General features: G+C 43.3%; 2 protein-coding genes across 7 annotated transcripts in view; one reads left to right on the top strand and one right to left on the bottom strand.

Annotated features, from left to right (window-relative positions):
* Positions 1 to 26,646, top strand: part of NBEA (neurobeachin) — a 915,436-nt gene that overhangs the window by 610,315 nt on the left and 278,475 nt on the right. For all 6 annotated transcript variants that reach the window (XM_073583206.1, XM_073583210.1, XM_073583208.1 and 3 more), the window contains 2 exons: positions 2,239 to 2,382; positions 21,611 to 21,747. In XM_073583206.1, the coding sequence (XP_073439307.1) occupies positions 2,239 to 2,382; positions 21,611 to 21,747 (281 nt within the window). The remainder of the gene's footprint in view (positions 1 to 2,238; positions 2,383 to 21,610; positions 21,748 to 26,646) is intronic.
* Positions 23,818 to 26,045, bottom strand: MAB21L1 (mab-21 like 1). Its single transcript, XM_073583213.1, has one exon. It carries the CDS (start codon positions 25,530 to 25,532, stop codon positions 24,453 to 24,455), a length of 1,080 nt encoding a protein of 359 aa, XP_073439314.1. The 5' UTR covers positions 25,533 to 26,045; the 3' UTR covers positions 23,818 to 24,452.

A 26,646-nucleotide genomic window follows, 5' to 3' on the forward strand; every position in this document is an offset into this window, starting at 1 on the left:
ATTACCAGTGTGAGACATGTAATGACACTTTGCTGTAATAATCACACACAGCTCTGCAGTAAGATCAAGGATAACACAATGCAGCAGAAGTGAAGTTTTTCTCATTACAAACACTTTCAGCTCAGCAGCACTCGTCCTCTTAGGGTCTGTGTACATGTTGCGGATTCACTGCGGATCCGCTGCAGGTTTCCTAGTGATTTACTTTACAGTACAATGTAAATCTATGGAAAAAAAAAAAACCGCTGTGGAAAAATCTGCGTGGAAACGCAACAGTTTATTTTCCACAGCATGTCAATTCTTTTTGCGGATTCCACAGCGTTTTTACACCCATCCAATTATAGGAATCCGCAGGTGTAAAAAAGCAGGCCAAATCCGCACAAAATCTGTAGGAAATATGCAGGTAAAATAGCGCGGATTTTGACCTGTGGATTCTGCCAAAAATAGCGGATTCTGCATGGAAAATTCCGCACACGAATCCGCAATGTGTGCACGTACCCTTATAGTGCTGGAAGCTCTGCTGCAGAGCTGTTCCGGATTATAGTCAACACAGTACAGCAAAGTTGAACCTTGTTTCATTGCAAACACATTTGCAGTGATGTTAGCTCTGCTGTACTGCTCCTCCTCTATACTGGCAGGCTGTAAGATGGAAGCTGAAGCACTGAGAGGAGACCTGCAGTGCAAATGTGTTAGTACAAGTTAAGAAATTAACTCTGTCTCATTACTGGGTAAGCTTTGGTGTGTTAGTGCGAATATCACTGTAGAGCTTTGTGAATTGGCCCGTGTCTGCACTTAGTCCCACGCTGCCTAGAGCAAATTAACTTTATTCCCCCCAGCAACGTTCCAGTTTCAGTAATGGGGACAGCCACCACTCAGTTTATATAGAGCGCCCGCTGTAACCGCACCTCTGGCACTGACTGACTGCTGGACCTAATGCTGAGCTGCTGTCAGTCAGTGCTAGGGGTACGGTTACATCCGCGGCTCTTTATACACTGAGCTGCAACTGAATCTATGGCATGCTGCCCCCATGACTGAAACCCGAGCAGTGCCGGGAGGAATAAAATTATTTTACTCCTTGCAGTGAGCGTATCGGCGCCGGGCAGGTTCACAACATGATTAACCTGCAGATTAACTCCATACCTGCAGGTTGATATTTTTTTTTCAGGTGACAGGTTCCTTTTAAAATAAGGCAGAATCTCAGGGAGATCTATGTCTGGCCCATAGATCTTAACAGCTCATTTACATATTTAAAAAAATGTTTTCTGGATTAAGACATCGGATCCCAAACATCAAGATATCACTTTATTCAGCTTCCTATGACCTACATGCCCATATAGACAGCTTAGGAGGATTGATCCTACTGACAGATTCTCTTTACCTTGAACTGTGACTCTTTGGGGCCAGAAAACTCCTGCAAAAGTGCTTGAATTTCAGCAGAGATGGTGTGAATGATATGAAATGTTGAGAATTGGATTAAAATGGTGTGCCCATATATTTACAGTATATCATTTTTCTATGTATGCATCTGTATGACCTATATTTATGGTAATATAATTTTAATACATGTGTAAATTATTAATTTGCTTGCCTAAGTAGGCAAAACTTTTGAAAGTATTAGATAAAAAGGATAACATTTTAAAATACATTTTGTGTGTTTAAAAGGAAAAAAGTGCTGCAATGGTTACATTCTGAGGTTATTTTGATTTTATTTTTCCATTCATCTCATTGAAGGAGTTATGAAATAAGACAGGAGAAAGAAAGCAGTTCCTCTCCATAAGTTGCTCTTGATTTGTGGAGTGTTAAAGTAATATAGTGGGAGGACAGTCTTTACAAGCCATGTAATGAGCCCGCCCTTGGGAGACCTCATTCCTGCTACGCTTCTTATATTGATTAATGTGACCCTAATTCATAAAAGATTCCCGTCAGGCCGTTCATTTAGATAAACGTAGATTTCATACGTCTGGAAAACCCGCCTGCTCTTATTTCATGAGAGATCGCTAACTGATTGACAGCAACGACATGTGATTGAAAACAATTTTATGGAGGACATATGGACAATGAATGTAAAGAATCTATAAGGTTTACTTGTTATGGAGCTCCGCTTGATAGTAATTTATAATAACTCCTAGTTCACCTCGCCTGGTCGTGCAACTAAATATGTCTGCCAATAGTTTAATATGCTGTATATTCATTGTGTATAAAAACTTCTGTATTAACTAGTCTGAAACCTTTATATTTTAGGCACAGAAGAAGATGTCATGAAATCCAAGAAAACGTTCCGAAGTCAGGCTGTTGTAAGTCAAAATGCGGAAACCGAGCTAATGCTTGAAGGAGATGATGATGCGGTTAGTCTTCTTCAGGAGAAGGAAATCGACAACCTTGCAGGTAGTCCATCCCCCTGATATTAACATATGTAGAGAGATCAAAAGTAATAATGCACATGACTAAGGATAAGGAAGTGGGGAAAGAGGGAATTATAGAAAAAAGCCTACATATTAGTTAATTCGTCCTAAAAGCTTATTCCATGACATTTGCTAAAGCAATTGATCTTTTAGTGTTTAAAGTGAACCTGTCATGTGAAAAAACGCTAGTAACCTTCAGATATGAGGTTAATCTGCAGGTTAATAATATTCTGTAGCCGTGCGACCGTTTCACTGAAAACCAAGCTACATTTCTTCCTCCCGGCAACTTCAGGCTTTCAGTTATGGTGAAGCAGCTTCAGTCACCGCTCAGTATATACAGTAGTGACTGACAGCCAGCTCTGTACTGATGCACTGCTGAGCTGACTTGTCAGTCAGCGCTGGGGCATGGTTACAGCCGCCACTCACTATGCCGAGCTTTCAGTACAGTGGTCGCACTGCTATAGAACACTATTATTAACCTGCAGGTTAATAGCATTTTTCCCCTGACAGGTTGCCTTTAGGTTGTTCATACGTGTAACTGTTTGTTAGTAAACCTTCTGGTGTTAGTTAGATGTCGCAATGATGCATATTGGTAGACACACCACCAGTCCTTTCACAGTTGAAGACGGGTCTTTTCTATCCATCCTCTACAGATCCACCTCCAATAAATGATCTAACCCCATTTGGCTAATTCGGACTATTGGGAGAATCCGGCTAAGTGCTGGGCAGAAAACTAGCCCTCTGATCTTAAAAGGCACCCTTCAGGTGATTCATGCTGCCAGAATAATGGACGAAATGTATGAAAGACCAGGTCCTTCATTATATGTCAGCCTTGGATACTGGGGTGTTTTAGAGAAAACCTGGTAGCCATGACTGAGATGGCCAGTGCTGCGGCAAGTCACTCTTGGTTTCTCCCTTCCCAGTTGTGCTTGGCTTATGGGCCTGTCCCTATACACAGAAATAGTCATTTATCTGGCTGGAACCCGCTCCCATGACAGTCATTTCAGTCACCCCTTTCCAAGCTCTTGTTATCAACTAAGTTTTTTCTTTAGCTTTGCAGCTTTTCAGAGTGAAATAGCTATGTAACGATGGAGCTGGTCTCCGATGCAGCAGTCTGTGGTTATAGCAGCAAGAATCACTTCATAGGTTCCCTTCAAAGCACCATAGAATACAGTGAGAGACCCAACCATCGTCTATTATTGTTATCGCAACTGCTTGATTGCTGTGCCAGAACCATCAGTGAACACTACAGTTATTGGTCTAAACCGGCTGTCCACTACTGGATCATTTCCTTTCTAAATAAAATAGGTCCCCATTGTAAATATATGCAACTTATACTCTCCTCTCAGACCAGCGCCGTAATGGTGATGTCGATGTCAGGGGAGTGATGCAGGTAATGGGCTGCAGAGCTCACACTTCTTTCAGATGATACTCAGATGTCTGGGCTAGGTGTGAGCTTTACTGCCTATTAGTGGTCTTTGATTGACTGCAGCACTCACTGACAGACGTGGTACCGACATTGGCGGGACAGTGCCGGTCTGAGAGGCGAGTATAAGCTGTTTTTATTTTCGATGGGGCTCTGGTTCATTCATGAAGGGGTAGTCCAAGTAGTACATAACCCCATTAATCAGCATATAAAAGAATTCTCGCCAAAGAGTTTTCAAAAAACATGGCTGCTGTTTTTTTACTTCGGGTTTCTCCATGTTGTTCTCCGCCCAGCACCTGCCTCCTTATTTTGATTGATTGGCTCACTCCCTGTTTGACGTCCAATACCAGGCAAGAAGATCAGTCTGTGAGCTATCGATCAAGCTAAAGAGGCTGGGGCAGGGCGGGGAAACGGCCTCGGGAGGCAAAGTCTTGGGAAGTGCTCTGTCATGCCCAGAGCACTTAACACTTCATTTGCATATGAATGACAACTCTGCTAGGAAATTCAGCAACACAGAAGATATAAAGGTGTCGATGGATTTACATATATGTCAAAGACCTCCATGGCCCTATATGCCATTTTGAGACACTGATCTTACTGCAGATACTCCCTTTCAGCCAGGAGATAAAGGTTTATGTGATCCGTATTTCTGTTTCAATTTTAGTTCCTCTTATTCCCAGACTTTTTACATCAAGAGGCAAGTTGTGTAGTAGTCTAGTAAATGACACTAGTCATATTATATACAAATCATTAATCATATCAATAAGCACTAAACCTTCTGTCCTGATTTCAGCCTCGATTATTACGTGTACTTACCGCCTTATAGATCACTAACCAGTTGTCTAAATGACAGACTAACACATTCTCTAACATTTATTACCTGATGATATGTGAAATGAAATGTAAGAGAACCATGTACACTCATCTGCCCATACACACAAGACGCAGGTGAGAAGAGAAGGCCAAGTACCATTGTTTACAACTATATGCAATGGTCGGCAGACTTCTGAAAATTGAGCAGCTAGGTTGGAAAATTGCAGCGATGGTCCGCTCTATATTTACTATTCCCCTTTTGTGTTTTTTTATATACCGTAAATTAATCTGGTTCCCTGATTAGCTGTTATTGTCTCTCACTGTTCATTACGATTTATCAGCCACATCACGGCCGATCATTATCCTATGTGCACAGCCAACTTAACCGTCCAGCGTTTCTGGATAATTAAGATATCACTGATGTTGATTGAAATGAATGAATTTTACTGAAAAAAAAACAACACATTTTAGTGGGCCCCTTCTTGGGTAAAAGTGATCTGCGGAGGTATATGTGCCCAGCTGTCACTGCTACTAATACTGATCCCTTGAGTTAGACTCATATTCAATATTGATTGTGTCACCACCAGGGATCATTGTGGGAAAACTATATTTAAAATGTATTTTATTTAAGGAGAAACTAGAGTTAATATCTACTGTTTTCATGGTGAGAAAAACAAAAAGACTGAACTGGAGTAGATTTGAGTGACATGCATGATGTAGAAGCATGTTCACACTGACCATAAAAGCAAGCAAAACCAAAGGAAAAAACAATATGTGTATATACCATAATGAAAATAAATATATACTACTATCTACTCCAGTTCAGTCTTTTTGTTTTTCTTCAGTATTTTTGTATTCAGTACAAATAGGGTGTGGCCTCCTTTCTACTGAACTGTGTAGTTCATTTATAGTCCCTCTTAAGCCGGGTGTCCTTTTGGGACCCGGAGACTCTCTGCCACTATTCACACTAGGTAGGTTTTACCATTAGTGTAGTTACTGTCTCAAATGGGTACACCTTGCCGTGGTGGGACAGCTTTATATTTTTTTGATCAAAACAGTGTTTACCAAGTACCCTATGTTAATTATTTTTAATGCACTTGCTTTTTTTACTTATTTATTTTCATTAAGGTATATACACATATTGTTCTTTCCTTTGGTTTTGTTTTCATGGTGAGACCTGAAAGAACGGGCCAGAAGTTCTCAGCCATGCTCTACTCTTTTAGGGTTGACCGCCTCAGCTGGAGACCGCCTCAAAGAAAGCAGTGAAGGAAGCGCAATTCAGCATTCCTGACACTTTATTTGGTGGTAGTCTCTGTCTGCACCCAGATCTATATAAAGTCCTGACATGTTAAATATTTTTTCTATAACGACATTTACGTTTGAATAATGAAGATTAATGTTCAGTTTTATAACACTTATAACACCAAGTATGAGTGTAAGCAAAAAAAAATTTCACCTGCAGACATATGCATTTACATAACATTTTAAATGATATCTCATTGTAAGTGCGGCTGCAAGGAAAAAAGAAAGTACTATTCTCCCTGTAGTCCTCGTTGCAATGAACAGTCAGCACTCACCATACTATAAACGCTCTGTAATCGCTTCTCCTTTCCCGTGACAGACATCGTCTTCAGTAGCGTGTGTGCTGAGCAGGCTGTCAGTCAAGGTGCCCTCTCCTCCCTGATGACTGGAAGCAACCCGCTACAAGGAAAATATATCTTAGAAGGATATTCCCATCTCTAAGATTCAATCCCAATATGTAGTAGGTATAATAATAGTAGCCAATACTTCCAATTAGAAATGTAATGTAGTTCTTCTGAGTCACTATGTCAACTTACCTCATATGCAGGGCATTGCACTAGCTTTAGGTATCCATGGTTATGACCAATAACAACCGTCTCTATATGAATGGTCGTAACCATCGATAACTAAGCTACCGTAATGCTCTGTACATGGGGTAAGTGAGATAGCGAATCAGAAGAACTACACTACATTTCTAATTGCTAGTATTTGCGAATATTATTATTACAGCTACTACATATTGGGATAGGATCTTGGACATAGGAATACCCCTTAAACATTATCCCTTCAGCCCCACTTCCTATTAGATGGATGCACACTTTAAAAAATGTTATTACTTGCAGATTTCTGCCAGTAATTATAGGCTTGTTTTCTTCTGTTTCTCCTTTTTCCCCTTTTAATCAATGTCTACATGACTGATATGAGCATCGGGTTAGGAACCTCTAGACTAACCTCTTACTTCAGTCCTGTGAGGTGGAGGCCAGAGGCAGGACCAGGCCAGTGTCAGCCAGGCAAATCTGAACATGGGGTAACATGGGGTAAACCTGCTCTACGCTTGTCAACTAGTGGTTACGGTACAGTGAGTTTTACCCTGGATCCACACTCACCTACAACCAGTTTGGTCCATAAATAGTTATATCAGGCCAGATTCGGGAGCATTGGCTGTCACCGGAGAGCGGTTAAATGCAACAAGTAAACGTACTCCTAAATAATGTGTTGCGTCCTTTATGTAGGTTGCTCTTGGAGAACTAGCCACAGATCTTCTATGGCTGTCAGCTTGTACAAATCCTTCTCTCTTCATGTAGTCCCTGACAGACTCAGTGGTTCTCAGACTCGGGGCTCTGTGGAGCCATGTCATCACTGCCAGTCTCCTTGATTTTCTTTTCTCTGAAGAGAGTTCTTAATGACATTAGCTGTGTGTTTGAGGTCGTTACACTGCTGCACAATAAAGGGGGGTCAACCAGATGCCTCCTTAATCATAGTGCAGATATATAAGAGCCAGCGTGTATTTCTCAGCATTGAGGACACCATTAATCCTGACCAAATTATCTCAACTCCATTTGCGGAAATGCAGCCCCAAACTTGCAGTGAACCACCACTATGCTTACCCGCTGCCAGCATACTTTCATTATTGTGCCTCTTTCCAACTCTTTGGTTACAAACTGTCTCCTGTTTCAGCAAAATATGTCAATATATTCACTCCAAAGCTCCTGCTGCCATTTTTATTCACCCAGTTCCTATGTTTTCATGCACAGTTAAGTCACTCCGCCATATTTCTATATAGAATGTATAGTTCTTGGAAACAGTTCTTTTATGAAGATCACTTTTGGCCAGACAGAAACAGTAGATGGGTGTAGCTGGGTCCACACTGGTTGCTGCCATTTCTGAGCTAATTTCCCTGCTTGTCATCTTCTGATTTCTAAGGATAAAGAGTTTGATGTGTCTTTCATCTGCTGCACTAAGGTTCCTTAGCTGACCGCTGCGTGTACACTCCTCAACATTGCCCGTTTCTTTCTGAGACATACAGGTGGATACTTATCCATCATGTAATGCCATCAGAAAGGTGTCTGATTGCCTCCAAATATATTCTGCAGTGTGTCAACAACCCCAGATCAAAGCCAATGTCATTAAGAACCATTTTCGTTGTAAAGAAGAAAAAGAAGTCCTGGAAGTGATGATACGGCCCCACAGAGCTCTGATTGCAACTTCCAGTCTGTCTGGGATCACATGATTTGCACAAGTGTGGTTAGTTCTCCAAGATTTTTGGAACAACCTCCATGCTGAGTTCCTTCAAAAAATGTGTGCATGTACCTAGAAGAAGTGATGCTTTGATGCAATTTTGAAGGCTAAGGGCGGTCACACCAAATATTCATTTTGAGATTTATTTTGTTCATTCATTCACACATGCAAGCGGTCCAACATCTGTGTTTTACATACTTGTTTGACTTTTCTTTGTGACATATTCGCATGTACATTTCTTATTCAAATTATCGATCAAACTCACCCATACATGTGATTGGGTCAGTGAAAATAAATCAATAACACTCTCTTTTACCATTTAATAGATTGGAATGTGTGCTGGTGTTTGTTAGTTTTGTATACAAGGATCATGGTTGTTAAACTAATTGTATTAAATGGACACATGCACCAAAGATGATTAAAAAAATGGGTCGAGGACACTCCTAAAACATGGACTGTTCTTCTCATACACAAGATAAAAAAAGACATCTGAATGAGGTTTTAGTGAAAAGAAGAAAGCTTGTGTCTGCTGGCAATTACTTTTTCTTTAATTTCCCAAAGGGCTCAGTCCGATATATGTCTGTATGCAAAACAGATGGCGTACGGACAGCACCCTGACCAATGCAAGTCTATGCTGTACACTACAATGACTGCCCACATTAAAAACTTGCAGCATGCAAGAATCAGATCAATTTTTAAGTCATATTCACCCATTAAATGGTACATTGAAAAAACAAACAGAAACCACAATTACAATTATTAACATAGAAACCAGTGTCTGCACTATTGCTACATTTTAAATTGTTTATCTACAAAACGGATTCCTGATGTTGAAAACGACCATATGGATGTCGATCCAGAGTAAAAATTTGTTCATTTTTTTTCTGAATGAAAATTGAAGCATGACATACACTCGTCTGAAGTGTCTAGTGTTCATGTGTTGCCAAGTACATGAACAGTGCCCGCTAATACAGGGGTGGGGAGCCTCAGGCTGCGGGCCGTTTACGGACCTCGATGACCTTTTCTCCGGCCCCTGAGCAGATTCCTGGGGTCATTACTTTGGCCAGCATCTATATTTTGATGGCCGCCGGCCCATTCATTTCTTCTTTGTGAGCACAAGAATGCAGCGTTCACTACTGAGCGTTGAGGCGCGTGCAGTGTAAGATTACGTCCTAACACCAGTGGCGGCATCGGGATGTACCTTGTGGGCGGAGTTACTGTGTGATTTGTACGGCCCCCGAAAGATGGTATAAATATCCAAATGGCCCTTGGCAGAAAATACATTCCCCACCCCTGCACTAATAGCTTCCCATACATAATCTAACAGCAGCATTGTGTGCATTTATGTTTATTTGATTTCATAGAAAATTTAGTTATTGCTTAAGTTTATGCAAATATTACATATTTTCTGTTTGTCCTTTGCATGTAAATTGAATCCATCCACATGATTCCATTATTTAGAGGCAGTACAGGTAAGAGCTCAGCACATTATGGGATGTCAATGCAGATATCCCAGTCTGATCAATTGCCCAAGGCTTAAAAGATCCCACAAGACCATAGAATGAAAAGTACGGTACATTGTGGTATTTGGAGCGGAAGAGATCAGCGAGCTGAAAAGTGGCTCCGTTATGTAAGGGAAGATATTTTTACCAACATTCCCTGATTGAATGGAAACCTTCCTGTTTTTGATGTGTGAATACAATTCTGTATAATTTTTATTTATATAATTATTTTTTTTTACAAAGCCTCCCTAACTGGCATATCCGGGTGTTTACCATACACAATGGCCCTGATTCATCATTACCTTTGCGCCTGTTTTTCTTTGCACACAGTTCATTATTCTTTTTGCCCTTTTTTTTCGCTATCTGCTTTGTGGGTGTAGTTATAATTGATTCCAGATGTTTTCACCTGATTCATCAATTTCGATTTTTTTTAAAAATTCACAAAATTTACTCCACTCCAGTCCGACCTGGTGTATTTTTGAGTTTGCCAGTGTTTTGACGCAATTTCTGCGAACTTTAGTCAAATGTGCGACTTTTGGTACTGAAAAGTCTCAAAAAAAAAGTTCAGAACAGAAAAAAGAACACTTTTGTTGCTATGCAACAAATTCATGAATCTTGGGTGCCATTTTGAACAATTTGGCACCAAAAAGGGCAACTAATGCCACAAGACAAAAAAAGAAAGATGTCTTTAAAAAAAATCCATCTTCATGTAACATATGGAAATAGCTTTCTAATATGCATTTCTAAATTTGTATGAGGACATCCAAGTCTATAACTCCTTATAAGATATATGCACTGCTCAAAAAAATAAAGGGAACACTTAAACAGAATATAACTCCAAGTGAATCAAACTTCTGTGAAATCAAACTGTCCACGCAGGAAGCAACACTGATTGACAATCAATTTCACATGCTGTTGTGCAAATGGAATAGACAACATATGGAAATTATTGGCAATTATCAAGACATCCTCAATAAAGGAGTGGTTCTGCAGGTGGAATCCACAGACCACATCTCAGTACCAATGCTTTCTGGCTGATGTTTTGGTCACTTTTGAATGTTGGTTGTGCACTCGTGATAGCATGAGACGGACTCTACAACCCACACAAGTGGCTCAGGTAGTGCAACTCATCCAAGATGGCACATCAATGTTAGCTGTGGCAAGAAGGTTTGCTGTGTCCGTCAGAGTAGTGGCCAGAGGCTGGAGGCACTACCAGGAGACGTGGAGGGGGGCCATAGGAGTGCAACAACCCAGCAGCAGGACAGCTACCTCCACCTTTGTGCAAGGAGGAACAGGAGGAGCACTGCCAGAGCCCTGCAAAATGACCTCCAGAAGGCCACAAATGTGCATGTGTCTGCACAAACAGTTAGAAACCAACTTCATGAGGATGGTCTGAGGGCCTGACGTCTACAGATGGGGTTTGTGCTCACAGCCCAACACCGTGCAGGACGCTTGGCATTGCCACTGGCGCCCTGTGCTCTTCACAGATGAAAGCAGGTTCACACTGAGCACATGTGACAGACGTGACAGAGTCTGGAGACGCCGTGGAGAGCGATCTGCTGCCTGCAACACCCTTCAGCATGATCGGTTTGGCAGTGGGTCAGTAATGGTGTGGGGTGGCATTTTTCTGGAGGGCCATTAGGTACCGAGATGAGATCCTCGGACCCCTTATGAGACCATATGCTGGTGTGGTTGGCCCTGAGTTCCTCCTAATGCAGGACAATGCCAGACCTCATGTGGCTGGAGTGTGTCAGCAGTTCCTGCAAGGCATTGAAGCTATGGACTGGCCCCCCCGTTCCCCAGACCTGAATCCGATTGAGCACATCTGGGAGATCATGTCTCGCTCCATCCACCAACGTCGCGTTGCACCACAGACTGTCCAGGAGTTGGCGGATGCTTTAGTCCAGGTCTTGGAGAAGATCCCTCAGGAGACCATCTGCCACCTCATCAGGAGCATGCCCAGGCATTGTAGGGAGGTCATACAGGCACATGGAGACCACACACAATACTGAGCAGCTTTTCTTTGTCATGAGGCATTTCCACTGAAGTTGGATCAGCCTGTAATTTGATTTTCCCCTTTGATTTTGAGTATCACTCCAAAACCAGACCTCCTATGGGATGTTCATTTTGATTTACACTGATAATTGTTTTATTGTTCATATCACATTCCACTATGCAATGAATAAAAATTTGCAACTCAGAATATTTCAGTGAGAGATATCTAGGATGTGGTATTTTAGTGTTCATATTTTTTTGAGCAGTGTGGGCCATTTATATGGATACACCTAAATAAAATGGGAATGGTTGGTGATATCAACTTCTTGTTTGTGGCACATTAGTATATGGGAGGGGTGAAATTTTTCAAGATGGGTGGTGACCATGGCGGCCATTTTGAAGTCGGCCATTTTTGATCCAACTTTATTTTTTCCAATGGGAAGAGGGTCATGTGACACATTACACTTATTGAGAATTTCACAAAAAAAACAATGGTGTGCTTGGTTTTAACGTAACGTTATTCTTTCATGAGTTATTTACAAGTTTATGACCACTTATAAAATGTATTCAAAGTGCTGTCCATTGTGTTGGATTGTCAATGCAACCCTCTTCTCCCACTCTTGAAACACTGATAGCAACACTGCAGATGAAATGCCAGCACAGGCTTCCACTATCCTTTGTTTCAGATGCTGCACATCTCGTAACTTCACAGCATAGACAATTGCCCTCAGATGACCCCAAAGATAAAAGTCTAAGGGGGTCAGATTGGGAGACCTTGGTGGCCATTCAACTGGCCCACGACGACCAGTCCACTTTCCAGGAAACTGTTCATGTAGGAATGCTTGGACCTGACACCCATAATTGATGGTATGGTGTGTGGTATATGGGGTACAAAGATAGTGGGGCCTTTCTTCATCAATGGAAACCTCAATGCCACTGGATGTCTGAAATTGCTACATGATGATGTGTTACCCTCCTTATGCACTGAAGATGGCACGTTCCCTGAGTTTTTCCAGCAAGATGGTGCACCACCACATTGTGGGTGTTAGGTCCGAGCATTCCTACAAGGAATATGACCCCCCTTCGACTAGCATTGACAATCCAACACTATGGGCAGCACTTTGAACACATTTTATAATAAGTTTGATGTCTGCCCTCCGTCCATGATCATATGACTAGACAGACACATGTACAACATATGTGACATTAGCAGCTCATGGCTCTGTGCTCATTCATTAATGCCCCCAGACGTTAATGAATTTCCGCACCAGTCAAATGTGGATCTACATGACTATACAGGAGCTTAGTAGTAAGGAGCGAACATGCCCAGATATTGTGTTATCTGAGCATGCTCAGGTGTTACACAATTAACTTGTACGTGCTCGGATAATATGTTTGAGTCCCCGCAGCTGTTAGACAGGCACAACACATTCGGGATTACCTGTTTGTTAGGCCGGGGTCACACTTGCAATTACAATGCGAGAAACTAGCGCATCAATACCCGGCACTGCCGCCAATACTCGGGACAGGAGCGCTCAGCTGCATAGAAATACATGCAGTCGCACATGCCTGCAGCAGTGCCAGGTATTGATGCGTGAGTTTCTCGCATCACACTCGCAGGTGTGACCCCGGCCTAAGAATGAACAGGAAGGTAGTTGCTAGCTATCTGCCTATTGTGCCCATCACAGAGTTGTGATGAACCTCTCCTGACCATAATCCAGCGGCTTCCACTGACATCGCGTAAACAGAGCAGCAGCATTTTTTCCACTGTGATCTTGTTTACTTGGCATGACTGCCGACGCCGTGCTGATTAACAGCAGGCTCCCCACTGCCTAACTGCGGGGAGCCACCTGTCATTCAGTCATGCCCCATGGACACAGGTGCCCGGAAGAGGAAGAGCGGCTCTGTTGACACTGAGAAGCTGAATCGCTTTGCAAGAGTGGTTGGTAGTTGCTCTGAGCCAGTGCCACATAGAACAGGCAGGTAGTTGCCTCTGTTAGCTTTTAGCCCCTTAGTAAAAAAAAAAAAGTCCTGGACAACACTTGTAAAATGGGGCCCAATCTCTTTATTACTTTAATAGTAACATGCTCCCTAGGACTCAATAATCATTAAGTGGCGACAAAGAGCATGTGCAGCATTGACGGTACCTTATGTAGACTCTATAATTTGGGATGTGAGGAGAGCAGAGCATCTCCCAGAGGGGATTATGACATAATCCGCTCTCTATAGCTGGAGTGGATTAGCTTCACATTCTCAGAGGGGTTTGCATGCTCCTTTTGAGTACGACATGCCGTCCTTCCCCTTCAGACATGCTTTGCTACAGTCATGTAATTTCTGAGAGAAGTTGTAATAGCCACCTCTTATCCACCACCTTGTCATGGCGTATACCGTAATACCAGCGTTGTATTAGGAAATTAATAATCTGCCTACATTGCTCCCGGTGCTCCGTGTATGTCCGTCTGGTGGTGACATGAGCTGTAATTGGTCAGGGGGGTGTTAATGTATGATGAGCACAGAGCTACGAGCTGCTAATGTCACATATATACAGTGCCTACAAGTAGTATTCAACCCCCTGCAGATTTAGCAGGTTTGATAAGATGCAAATAAGTTAGAGCCTTCAAACTTCACACAAGAGCAGGATTTATTAACAGATGCATAAATCTTACAAACCAAAAAGTTATGTTGCTCAGTTAAATTTTAATACATTTTAAACATACAAGTGTGGGTCAATTATTATTCAACCCCTAGGTTTAATATTTTGTGGAATAACCCTTGTTTGCAATTACAGCTAATAATCGTCTTTTATAAGACCTGATCAGGCCGGCACAGGTCTCTGGAGTTATCTTGGCCCACTCCTCCATGCAGATCTTCTCCAAGTTATCTAGGTTCTTTGGGTGTCTCATGTGGACTTTAATCTTGAGCTCCTTCCACAAGTTTTCAATTGGGTTAAGGTCAGGAGACTGACTAGGCCACTCCAACACCTTGATTTTTTGCCTCTTGAACCAGGCCTTGGTTTTGTTGGCTGTGTGCTTTGGGTCGTTGTCTTGTTGGAAGATGAAATGACGACCCATCTTAAGATCCTTGATGGAGGAGCGGAGGTTCTTGGCCAAAATCTCCAGGTAGGCCGTGCTATCCATCTTCCCATGGATGCGGACCAGATGGCCAGGCCCTTGGCTGAGAAACAGCCCCACAGCATGATGCTGCCACCACCATGCTTGACTGTAGGGATGGTATTCTTGGGGTCGTATGCAGTGCCATCCAGTCTCCAAACGTCACGTGTGTGGTTGGCACCAAAGATCTCGATCTTGGTCTCATCAGACCAGAGAACCTTGAACCAGGCTGTCTCAGAGTCCTCCAAGTGATCATGAGCAAACTGTAGACGAGCCTTGACATGACGCTTTGAAAGTAAAGGTACCTTACGGGCTCGTCTGGAACGGAGACCATTGCGGTGGAGTACGTTACTTATGGTATTGACTGAAACCAATGTCCCCACTGCCATGAGATCTTCCCGGAGCTCCTTCCTTGTTGTCCTTGGGTTAGCCTTGACTCTTCGGACAAGCCTGGCCTCGGCACGGGAGGAAACTTTCAAAGGCTGTCCAGGCCGTGGAAGGCTAACAGTAGTTCCATAAGCCTTCCACTTCCGGATGATGCTCCCAACAGTGGAGACAGGTAGGCCCAACTCCTTGGAAAGGGTTTTGTACCCCTTGCCAGCCTTGTGACCCTCCACGATCTTGTCTCTGATGGCCTTGGAATACTCCTTTGTCTTTCCCATGTTGACCATGTATGAGTGCTGTTCACAAGTTTGGGGAGGGTCTTAAATAGTCAGAAAAGGCTGGAAAAAGAGATAATTAATCCAAACATGTGAAGCTCATTGTTCTTTGTGCCTGAAATACTTCTTAATACTTTAGGGGAACCAAACAGAATTCTGGTGGTTTGAGGGGTTGAATAATAAATGACCCTCTGAATAAACTTTTCACAATTTAAAAAAAAATTAAACAAAGAAATAACATTCTTTTTTGCTGCAGTGCATTTCACACTTCCAGGCTGATCTACAGTCCAAATGTCACAATGCCAAGTTAATTCCGAATGTGTAAACCTGCTAAATCTGCAGGGGGTTGAATACTACTTGTAGGCACTGTATATTGTACGTGTGTCTGCCTGGTCATATGATCATGGGCGGAGGGCAGACATTTTCCTGCCCATAATCCCATTGCCCCCTGTAGTCAGACTGAAATACCTGCATATTTACAGACAATAGATTGTATTCAGGGGCTCATCAGTACGGAAAATTTGTTTTTTTTTTCTAGGTTAGATTTAGTGACGTCCAGATTATTGGCTTCATACAGCTGCTATAGAGCCAGTGTTAAAAGCTCTGGCGCGGACTGTATATATCCCATCGGGTGAGGTGGCTGGTCACAGTGAGGGGGTTAATGCGGTGGGCTTAGTGCAGGCTGCACCTGGCCATCTGTGCTGGAAATATGCTGGAGAGAGGAGGGCTGGCTGCGCCTGTGCATGTGATTGGCAGCAGCTAAGCTGGATCACTAGCCCCTTCCCTTCCTCTGGGATGGTGTGTTTTTTTTTTTTTTTAACAGAAACAATACAGAGTATCCATAGCTGTAATATTTTCCCTGTGTGGTGGCCATATGCAATCCGGGGTTAAAAATATGGCACTGTACTGGAATATTTACCCACGTTATGTGCACAGCGTCTCTGTAGCCAAAAAGCAACATAGGACTTCGCCATTGTGTCCCAGATTATACCAACATATATGAAGTAGCAAATATATACAATGTTCTGTTTATAGTTGGGAGGATTCATCTTGTGTATTGGGCTCCATTCACATCAATTTTTTTTTTCACGTAATAAAAAAACAAAACAGTGTGCTGTATCCGATCTTCAGTATTTTTTGGTTCATGTGTTCGTTTTTTTATCATCATCTTTTATCAGTGAGAGACCACGCACAGATTGCATTCACGTGCTGCCTCATCTCTCCTGGACCTATTCACTTGAATGGATGATTGGATAAAAATTGTACGTGTTGGTTATTTTATTTCTTTTTGTGGTCTATCCAAAAAAAAATCAGAAATGTGATTAGGGCCTTATCTGTTCACACATCCTTGTGACGCTCTGACAGCTGAAACTTATCAGCTCAGTCCTACAGACAAAACATCTCTGTAATCAGATGGCAGCCATTATTATCAGCAGTGCTACTAACCGTGGTAACAGCGTATTACGTGATCACATCCGCTGTGGGGTCTGTATGATCTGTCCTGAGCTGTGCTGTCCTCAGGTGTAGAGTATAGTCCCCGCAGGATCACCTGCTCCGAGTGAGAGCTTGTGCTGTCCTTACACATCCAGGAGGCTCCTTCTGTACCAGTGATTGCAATAACGGCTAATGGGCCTCATTCACACATAAGAAGGGAGCGCCACTATCACTAGGGGCTCACACATAAGAAGGGAGCGCCACTATAACTGAGTCTTCATTCACACATAAGGGAGCACTACTATCGCGAAGGCCTCATTCACACATAAGAAGGGAGCGCTACTATCGCTAAGGCCTCATTCACACATAAGAAGGGAGCGCAACTATCACTGAGGCCTCATTCACACATAAGAAGGGAGCACCACTATCACTGAGGCCTCATTCACACATAAGAAGGGAGCGCCACTATCACCGAGGCCTCATTCACACATAAGAAGGGAGCGCCACTATCACTGAGGCTTCATTCACACATAAGAAGGGAGCACCACTATCGCTAAGGGCTCACACATAAGAAGGGAGCGCCACTATCACTGAGGCTTCATTCACACATAAGAAGGGAGCACCACTATCGCTAAGGGCTCACACATAAGAAGGGAGCGCCACTATCACTGAGGCTTCATTCACACATAAGAAGGGAGCGCAACTATCACTGAGTCTTTATTCACACATAAGGGAGCACTACTATCGCGAAGGCCTCATTCACACATAAGAAGGGAGCGCTACTATCGCTCAGGCCTCATTCACACATAAGAAGGGAGCGCAACTATCACTGAGGCCTCATTCACACATAAGAAGGGAGCACCACTATCACTGAGGCCTCATTCACACATAAGAAGGGAGCGCCACTATCACCGAGGCCTCATTCACACATAAGAAGGGAGCGCCACTATCACTGAGGCTTCATTCACACATAAGAAGGGAGCACCACTATCGCTAAGGGCTCACACATAAGAAGGGAGCGCCACTATCACTGAGGCTTCATTCACACATAAGAAGGGAGCGCAACTATCACTGAGGCCTCATTCACACCTAAGAAGAGAGTGCCGCTATCGCTAAGGCCTCATTCACACGTAAGAAGGGAGCGCTACTATCGCTAAGGCCTCATTCACACATAAGAAGGGAGCGCTACTATCGCTAAGGCCTCATTCACACATAAGAAGGGAGCGCAACTATCACTGAGGCCTCATTCACACATAAGAAGGGAGCACCACTATCACTGAGGCCTCATTCACACATAAGAAGGGAGCACCACTATCACTGAGGCCTCATTCACACATAAGGGAGCGCCACTATCACCGAGGCCTCATTCACACATAAGAAGGGAGCACCACTATCGCTAAGGGCTCATTCACACATAAGAAGGGAGCACCACTATCGCTAAGGGCTCACACATAAGAAGGGAGCGCCACTATCACTGAGGCTTCATTCACACATAAGAAGGGAGCGCCACTATCACGAGGCCTCATTCACACATAAGAAGGGCGCACCACTATCGCTAAGGCCTCATTCACACGTAAGAAGGGAGCGCCACTATCACTGAGGCTTCTTTCACACATAACGGAGCGCCACTATCGCTAAGGCCTCATTCACACATAAGAAGGGAGCGCCACTATCACTGAGGCCTCATTCACACATAAGAAGGGAGCACCACTATTGCTAAGGGCTCACACATAAAAAGGGAGCGCCACTATCACTGAGGCTTCATTCACACATAAGAAGGGAGCGCCACTATCACCGAGGCCTCATTCACACATAAGAAGGGCGCACCACTATCGCTAAGGTCTCATTCACACGTAAGAAGGGAGCGCAACTATCACTGAGGCTTCATTCACGCATAAGGGAGTGCCACTATCGCTAAGGCCTCATTCACACGTAAGAGGGGAGCGCCACTGTCACTGAGGCTTCATTCACACATAAGAGAACGCCACTATCGCTAAGGCTTCATTCACACATAAGAAGGGAGCACCACTATCGCTAAGGACTCACTCGCACATAAGAAAGGAGCGCAACTATCGCTAAGGGCTCATTCACACATAAGAAGGGAGCACCACTATCGCTAAGGGCTCACTCGCACATAAGAAGGGAGCACAACTATCACTAAGGCCTCATTCACACATCTATTTTTCTCATACGTCTTCTATCAGCAATTTTCACACACAGAACACATGCTCGTTATTATATAATTTAGGCTACGTTCCCACAATGAGCGTTTGGTGAGTTTTTAATGTTGCAAAATTTCTGCACCTATTATTTAAATTGCATTGTTGTGTGCCTTTTTTTAACATTAATTTTTATTGTGTTTTTGATGTTGTTTTTATCTTTGTTCAGTCTGTCGTCCTGTAAAGCTGCTTTGTTTTTCAAACTTTCTCGCATTTTGATTTCATTGAACTCTGACATACTTGGGTGCGGATTACATGCATTTTTTAAGCGTTTCTGGTGCAGAAACAAACCATGCGCATGGGCATTTTTCACCTGCAGATTTTCTGCATCTAGTGCAAGTCTATGGGGAAAATCCGCACGGAAAAATCTGCATTTGAGCAAGAGAAATGGACAGTTGGGAACATAGCCTTATGTAACTATGCACACATCTGGGTTTTCTGAGGATCCCTGTGTCTTCAAAAAAAAAAAAATCACAGAGACAATTATCTGATTTTGATCAGCGTCTTTGTTCAGAATTACTATAAGTTAATGGGTCTGTGGACATCATGGACAGCACCCGGATGGCATCACTGTGCAGCCATGTGCTCTCTGTGATTAACACTATAATGAATAGGAGATGCTTCTCATTTGTTTATTCAACGGTGAAAAACACTGTTGACACTTGAACCGTTTTTTATTTATTTTTGTATGTGAAAAATCACTGACATCTGAATAAGGCCTGAGATCCTCAGAAGTGGAGGGAAAAGGTGTGTGGGTGTTTTCACTATTCAGCCTTTGATAACACACATTTATATCTTGCAATAAAGAGCCCCGGTATCATCTGTTTACCAACTCTTTCCTACCACCATTAAGTAAATGCTGCACAACTGTCCTGTTTCTGTGGCATACAATGCTGGCACCGGTCATAGGCCACGTTCACATGTTCATTATTTGGTCAGTATTTTACATCATTATTTTATAAGCCAAAAATATAATGACAACACTTCTGCATTTTTCACCCACTCCTGGTTTTGACTTACCAATACTAATGTGAAATACTGACCAAATACTGAATGTGTGAATGTGGCCCTAGGCTGTTTGTTGCATGAAAATTCCAGTTTAATGTCCACCAGTCCAGTTTACATAGAGGGCACTAATAAAGCTATTGCCCCGAAGCTTCCACCATCTAAGGGCCTCCACCAAGCAGTATCCTTCTTCCAGCAAGGCATCATACTTACCTATACAGTATGTGACACTGCTACTAGGGGTGTGATATACAGGCACCATTCAGGGTTGTAATGTGATTTTCTAATGACAAAATATTCAGCACATGGCGGTGCGGGTAAATTGAATACAGAAGCCTCATACACACTGATGTTTATGGATCTGTGATTTGTGCAGATGTTTTATGTGGCTCCTATTGATTACTACATGGCTCATGTGCTTTTCCATGTATAGGTTACATAGTTTAATAGTAGCAAGCTCCATATTACTTAAGACTTTTCTATTAGTAGTTCTTCTAGAGGTAAATAGAATGCCTAGATAGAGGTGTCTTGCAGGAACAAGGGCAGAGCCTGTTATTATGGACCTGTTATAATACTGGCACTGTCACTTTAAATATAGACTGAGTCTAAACTGTGTGTGTAGCAAATGTTCCTAGAGCTGTTCCTTCAGAAAGTTCATGTCATCACACACATGCAAAACCTTTCACAGGCAGTTTTTATTTTGCATTGTGTTTTCCTCAATGATTGCAAGTGTTGAGAAATTCTTTGTTTTAGTGTTGTTGGGGGTAAAAAAAAATGCTATAAAAGGCAGAAATAATACATATAAAATGCCTTTTGTTTATGAAAAGTAATATATTCCAGGTCAATCGCTGCATAGCATAGAATTTTCTTAAAAAAAAAAAAGAAAACAAAACAAAAACTCCAGTTAAATAAATGATACCAATACTCTTAATATGTAACACTGCAGGCTACAATGTATTGCTGTATGTGTGGTGGCCACATCCTCCTGACTGGGGCTATTACCAGCTGTCCTGGGAGGCAGTTTAATGACTACTAGATCTCTGATACTTTACTGTAATAAGACAGAAGTGGTCAACAGATATCGGACTGTGGCCATGATACTAGGAGGAGATACAAATGTGCTATGTATTCCCTGCAGGATCCCACACTGGAGATCTGTGGGATTATACAGGCTGCTGCCCCAGTGACACATCATGCCGGCAGTGATCAAGTCTGCAGATCCACTTCCATCTCAGATGATCAGTTTTCCCCCATATTTCCAGTATCAGCCTGCTAGCCTCTGTGCGCCCACCCTGCTGATTGTTTCCTTCTGTAACCCACCATTGTAACTCTGCAGCCAAAGAACACTCAGCTGCTCGTGTGTGTGTCCATCTCCTAGTGAATAAAGTGACACTTGTGCCAGGGTTGTTACTAACATGGAGAAATAAACCCAACGTGTGGGTGTAAATGGAGGGAAAGCCTTCCCGTAGTGTAGGAGATGTGAGCCTTGATGTGTGTCTCTGTTCCAGGTCCTGTGGTGTTGAGCACCCCTGCCCAGCTCATTGCACCCATTGTGGTGGCAAAGGGGACCCTGTCCATCACCACCACGGAGATCTACTTCGAGGTGGACGAAGAAGATCTCAGCTTCAAGAAGATCGACCCCAAAGTAAGTGACTACTGTATAACTGCGTGTGTAATTCCACGGGGGAAGCTAGCAACATGGGCAGATGGCTATGTAGATAGGGATACTGAGAGATATTTAAGCATGGAGATGTATACATAAATAAGACAGATGTATAGATATAAATATTTTACATAGACATGTAGATAGTATATAGATGTGTATGTAAATAAAGAGAGTGAGAGATTTTACATAGACCTGTAGTGTATAAATCGATATATAGATAGAAAATAGATGTATAGATATTTTAGATAGACATATAGTGTATAGATAGATAGATGTATGTGTGTGTATATATATAGAGAGAGGGAGAGAGATTTTGGATAGACCTCTAGAGTGTATAAATAGATATTATAGATATAAAATAAATGTGTAGATAATTTAGACATGTAGTGTATAGATGTGTGTATGTATAATATATATGTATATGTGTGTGTATATATAGAGATTTTAGATAGACCTGTAGATTGTATAAATAGATATATAGATAGAAAATAGATGTGTAGATAGACGTATAGATATTTTAGATAGACATGTAGATAGTGTATAGATAGATGTGTGTGTGTATATTAGAGAGATTTTAGATCTGTATAGTGTATAAATAAATACATATTTTAGATAGACGTGTAGATAGTGTATAGATAGATATTTTAGATATGTAGCTGAATTTATATATAAATATTTTAGATAGGCATGTAAATAGAATGTGTAGAGATATAGATCGCTATTTTAGATAGCTTCCTAGATAGCGCTAGAAAAACAAATGTTACTTTTCATGCAAAATTGGGTGCAAAGTTCCCAAGTTTGACACCAGAACCTCTTATATACAAATCGGAACAAAAAGGGAAATGTTACAGATTTTATAAATGAAGATAAATATTATAGAGATCGAAATATATGGAGTTATGATATAAATAAATCTGAGGGAGACAGAAATGTGTCTGTATGAGACAAATTGCGTTGCACACTGTGCTGACACACTTGTGGTCTTTGTATTGTTGACTGGCCCTGGTCCCGAGTGTTCCTATCGTTCCTTCCCGCTTTGTCTGATCGCTGCTCTGTGTAATCCTCGTCCTAGCTGGTGACATTGTAGAGTCCTCCTCAGCCTAGCAGAGATGCCATTCCCCTGATCTGATCATATACATTTGTTCTATTTACCCGGAGGTGACAGGAAATCTAATAAACTGAAACCATGTATTTAAGAAAATGCTCCATGTGTTCCTGATCGTTGTGCGATCTCCTGTGCGATCGGGTGGAATCTCGGTGACATTTAGCTGAAATATAATCCAGGTTTTGTGACCTATTAGCGATAATAACTGAGAATATTCCATCTCTGTTCTTCAGCGAAATGTGGAGTCTTCTTATCGGATTATCGGTTGTTTTTGTTTCTCATTGCCCTAATAATACATGTATTCGTGATTGTATTAAATATATGTCAGGAGGGTTATCGGAATTTATGTAATAATTACATGTGGATACTGAATGATAATATAAACTAAAAAATGTAGAGAATGATGTCTCCAAAGGGGAAAAAAATGCAGAAATATGGATGTGCAGAAAAGAACTAAAGCGAAGAAATAGGGAAAGTATTAGATATAATTTATCTGAAGGAAAACGATATTGGCAAATAAAAATTTGAAAATCATAATTTGATGCAAATAATGTAGATTGTAATTTTTTTATTTTTATGCTTAGTTTTATAATAGAAATGTCAATATATTTTTTAAGCAAGTCTAAGTATGAAAAATATATAACATAAAAATACAAAACTAATTAAAAATGTGAAATATAAATGTGTAGGAAAAAAATAGAAAAGTTTTGTTCCTTTTTTTTTTCTTTTTAAAAACGGGTCTGAAAAATAATTTATTTGAAACGCATTCTAAACGTGTTCAGCTACTAATTAGCCTTGAATAATCTGACAGATTTTGGTGCCTTCCAGAAGTGTAATCTGGAGGATTAGAATATCTGAAGTCTCTCCTACATCGATAGAAAATTATTCGTTTTGGGTTTTTTTATATTTTTTTTTTGTAAACCAGCATAAATGACAAAAAAAAACATTTTCCGTAAATTTATTAATTGTAATTAAATTAAGATCCGCAACAAGTTTTAAAATCTCGGTCACAGAAGTCATTATCCAGTGTATCTCAAGTGCATTTTCAAATATATAGAATTCCAAGCGCCATCATAGAAGCCCAAAAAAAATCAAATTTCATTTGAATATTTTTTTTAAATAACATTTCAAGTAATATTGTCGGAATGTCAGGTCTAGAACAGAGCAAATGTAAACTTCAGAGTTCTGACTCTTCCCAATACAAACCCCCCAGAGAGCTACCTTCTGAGCGGCCTCTTCAGAGCAGACCCAGAACATGTCCTGTATGGCCAACACGTCACCAGATCACAGAGCACAACATCCACCACCTCACAGACAGTCACAAGATGCGGGACTACTACTCCCATCATTGGAGGAAACATTGTACACATCCTTCTAGAATGAAGAACAGCAGAGAGCGGGAGAATTCCAAGTGTGGAACCATTTCACTGCCAGGGAGGGCAGCAGGGGCCTCTGTGGCTGTGAAAGGGTTAGCTGTCATATCCCAGGTCTCCGGGCATGGTGTAGAGTATGGGAATGACCAGGAGGGCATCCTGGCATCTCCTGGGCATGGAGTCAGTCTTGTATGTCCACTGGGAGCTCAGAGCTTCTCCAGACTCTTGGGGTTGGTGAGGATCTCTCGGGCCAACCTCCAGGTCTGTTTGGCTGCATTCTCCAGGGCGGAGTGGGGTTTGCCCTGGAAAAGGTCCAGGTTGGGTAGGAAGTAATGTGGGCACCTCCGGCACTGCAGGCAGGAGATGAGCTGCAGCAGGATGCCATTGAGCCGGTCCCCCAGGCAGGACTCGTCCCAGTCCGACTCCCTGGGGTGCTTCTCGCACTCGTAGGACACCAGAGTCTTCATGTGGTAGTTGTTTAGCGGCTGTCCGGGTAGTTCAAGGTGTCGGTCCCGCAGGGTCTTGAGCACGGACAGGCATTTCTTCCGGCAGCCCCCCAGCTGGAGCCGGTTCTCTGCCTCCGCAAACTGCAGCACCCAGGCGTCGCTCTCCGCCGAGCTCTGCTTCCCGGCCAGGGTATGGCACTCCTTGGAGAGCAGGTTAAAGCCCTCCGCCTTCACCTCGGCCACCCTGTTAGGCCCAGGCCAGGGGATGTGGGGTAAGGGCCAGTGGGCAGCGCTGCGGGGCCAGATGCCCGTGCATTTAAAGGCCGGAGTGATCTGCACCACGTATCTGTCCCTGATCCTCAGCTTCACCTCGCTGGTGTCAGCCACCATCTTCACCACATCCCTGTAGCTGCACTTGTCCACCGCCTGGGCCACCAGGGTCTGGAACCGGGACCGGATCTTCCGGGCCGACAGGTAGCCCGAGGCGGTGATGAACTCCACCCAGAGGGACATGCTCCTCTTGCGGCCATCGCTGAGCTTCAGCACGGCGCAGCCGGGCAACGAACCATCGTCCACAAAGTTGAAGACCCCCATCTGATTCAGGTAGAGGACCACCTCAAACTCGGTGGGGGAGATGACCTCCAGCCCCTCGTAGCGGTTGTCCATCTCATTGAGGGAGCTGATGAAGCGCGGCTCCTGCACCTCCACCTCCTTCAGCACGTCGGAGACCACCTTGCACACCTCGCGGATGGTCTTGGAGATGGCCGCCTTCCTGGTCTGGCACTTCTCGTTGTAGTACTTGTTCAGATGGTACACCAGCTTGGCCTGGGCGGCGATCATGTTGGGGCAGAGATCCGGATTGTACACCGGAGTCTCGCAGTAAGCCGAGGGATCCAAGGCGGCAGCGGGAGCAGGAGCCAACTTTAGGGAGGAAGAAGGAGTGTGGAGGAAGACTAGCGCCGGGCGCTGCTACTAGCACTGCATGGGGCGCTGCTGCCGCTCAGGAGGATGGCATGGGGGCTGCGGTGAGGCCAGGGCAGGGAGACACAGGTAGCGCTTTATCTCCAGCCTGTGCCCTGGCCCTCAGCTGTGCTGTCACTGTACGGAGTGCGGGGCCAGGCACTACAGCCCCCAGTGTGGGAATTATTAGAAGGGCAGGGCCAGGAAGCGGCCAATCGCCAGCCGGCGAGTCTCCTCCTCCATCTGGCAGCCTGAGCAGCACCCTTTGCCCAAATCTCGGTGCATGTGTGAGAGCTGGCACCCAGGGCAGTGCCATCCAACCCAGCACGCCGGGGTACGACCCCCTGCCACGTGATGGACAACTAGCCTGTGCCTGGAGCATGGAGGGGGCTGCAGAGGTGGAAGACCACAGCAACAATGTAACAATGCAGGGGCCACTGGGGGGGGGGAGGGGGCGAGCTGGCTGGAATGAGCTCATGGGGGCACAGCTGTGGACTCCGCATCAGGACTGTAGGTGCCCTCCTGTGTGCCCACCCTATGATGGAGAGTGTAAAGAATAAATGTCTGCTAATACGGAGCCTGACTAGTGGTGTAGGGGTTAATACGGGCCGCAGGGTGTGAACGGTGCTGTCCTGATATACAGGGATGGGGCTGTGTCCTGCCCTGGAGATGTGCTGGCGTCTGCTCCATCAGTCCTACACACAGAATGGGGGCTGTGTCCATGTTTCTGTCTACCGCGCTCTCATCGCATCACATACATGGAGTCCTGGGGCTGCTAGGTTATATATATATAGATACACATAAATCAAGAAAAAAGGGCAGCACTACCAAAATAATACAGCAGGTGCAAAACCTATTCAGCAGTGTCCAAACAGCCAAAATGACAAAAGGAAAAAAAAATAGGCCGCACTCAAATTAAATGTGAAAAAAGCGGATACTTTACTGATCCTCAGATGGCAACATTTCAGCTTGACAAAGACGGGTCCCTGTTGAA

This window comes from Dendrobates tinctorius, unplaced genomic scaffold (assembly GCF_039654945.1).
Source record: "Dendrobates tinctorius isolate UK_male_01 unplaced genomic scaffold, ASM3965494v1 ptg000075l, whole genome shotgun sequence".
Classification (NCBI taxonomy): Eukaryota; Metazoa; Chordata; class Amphibia; order Anura; family Dendrobatidae; genus Dendrobates; species Dendrobates tinctorius.

Bases quoted from the DNA above. Each gene is read 5' to 3' on its own strand.
- MAB21L1 (XM_073583213.1), bottom strand. From the start codon at position 25,532: ATGATCGCCGCCCAGGCCAAGCTGGTGTACCATCTGAACAAGTACTAC.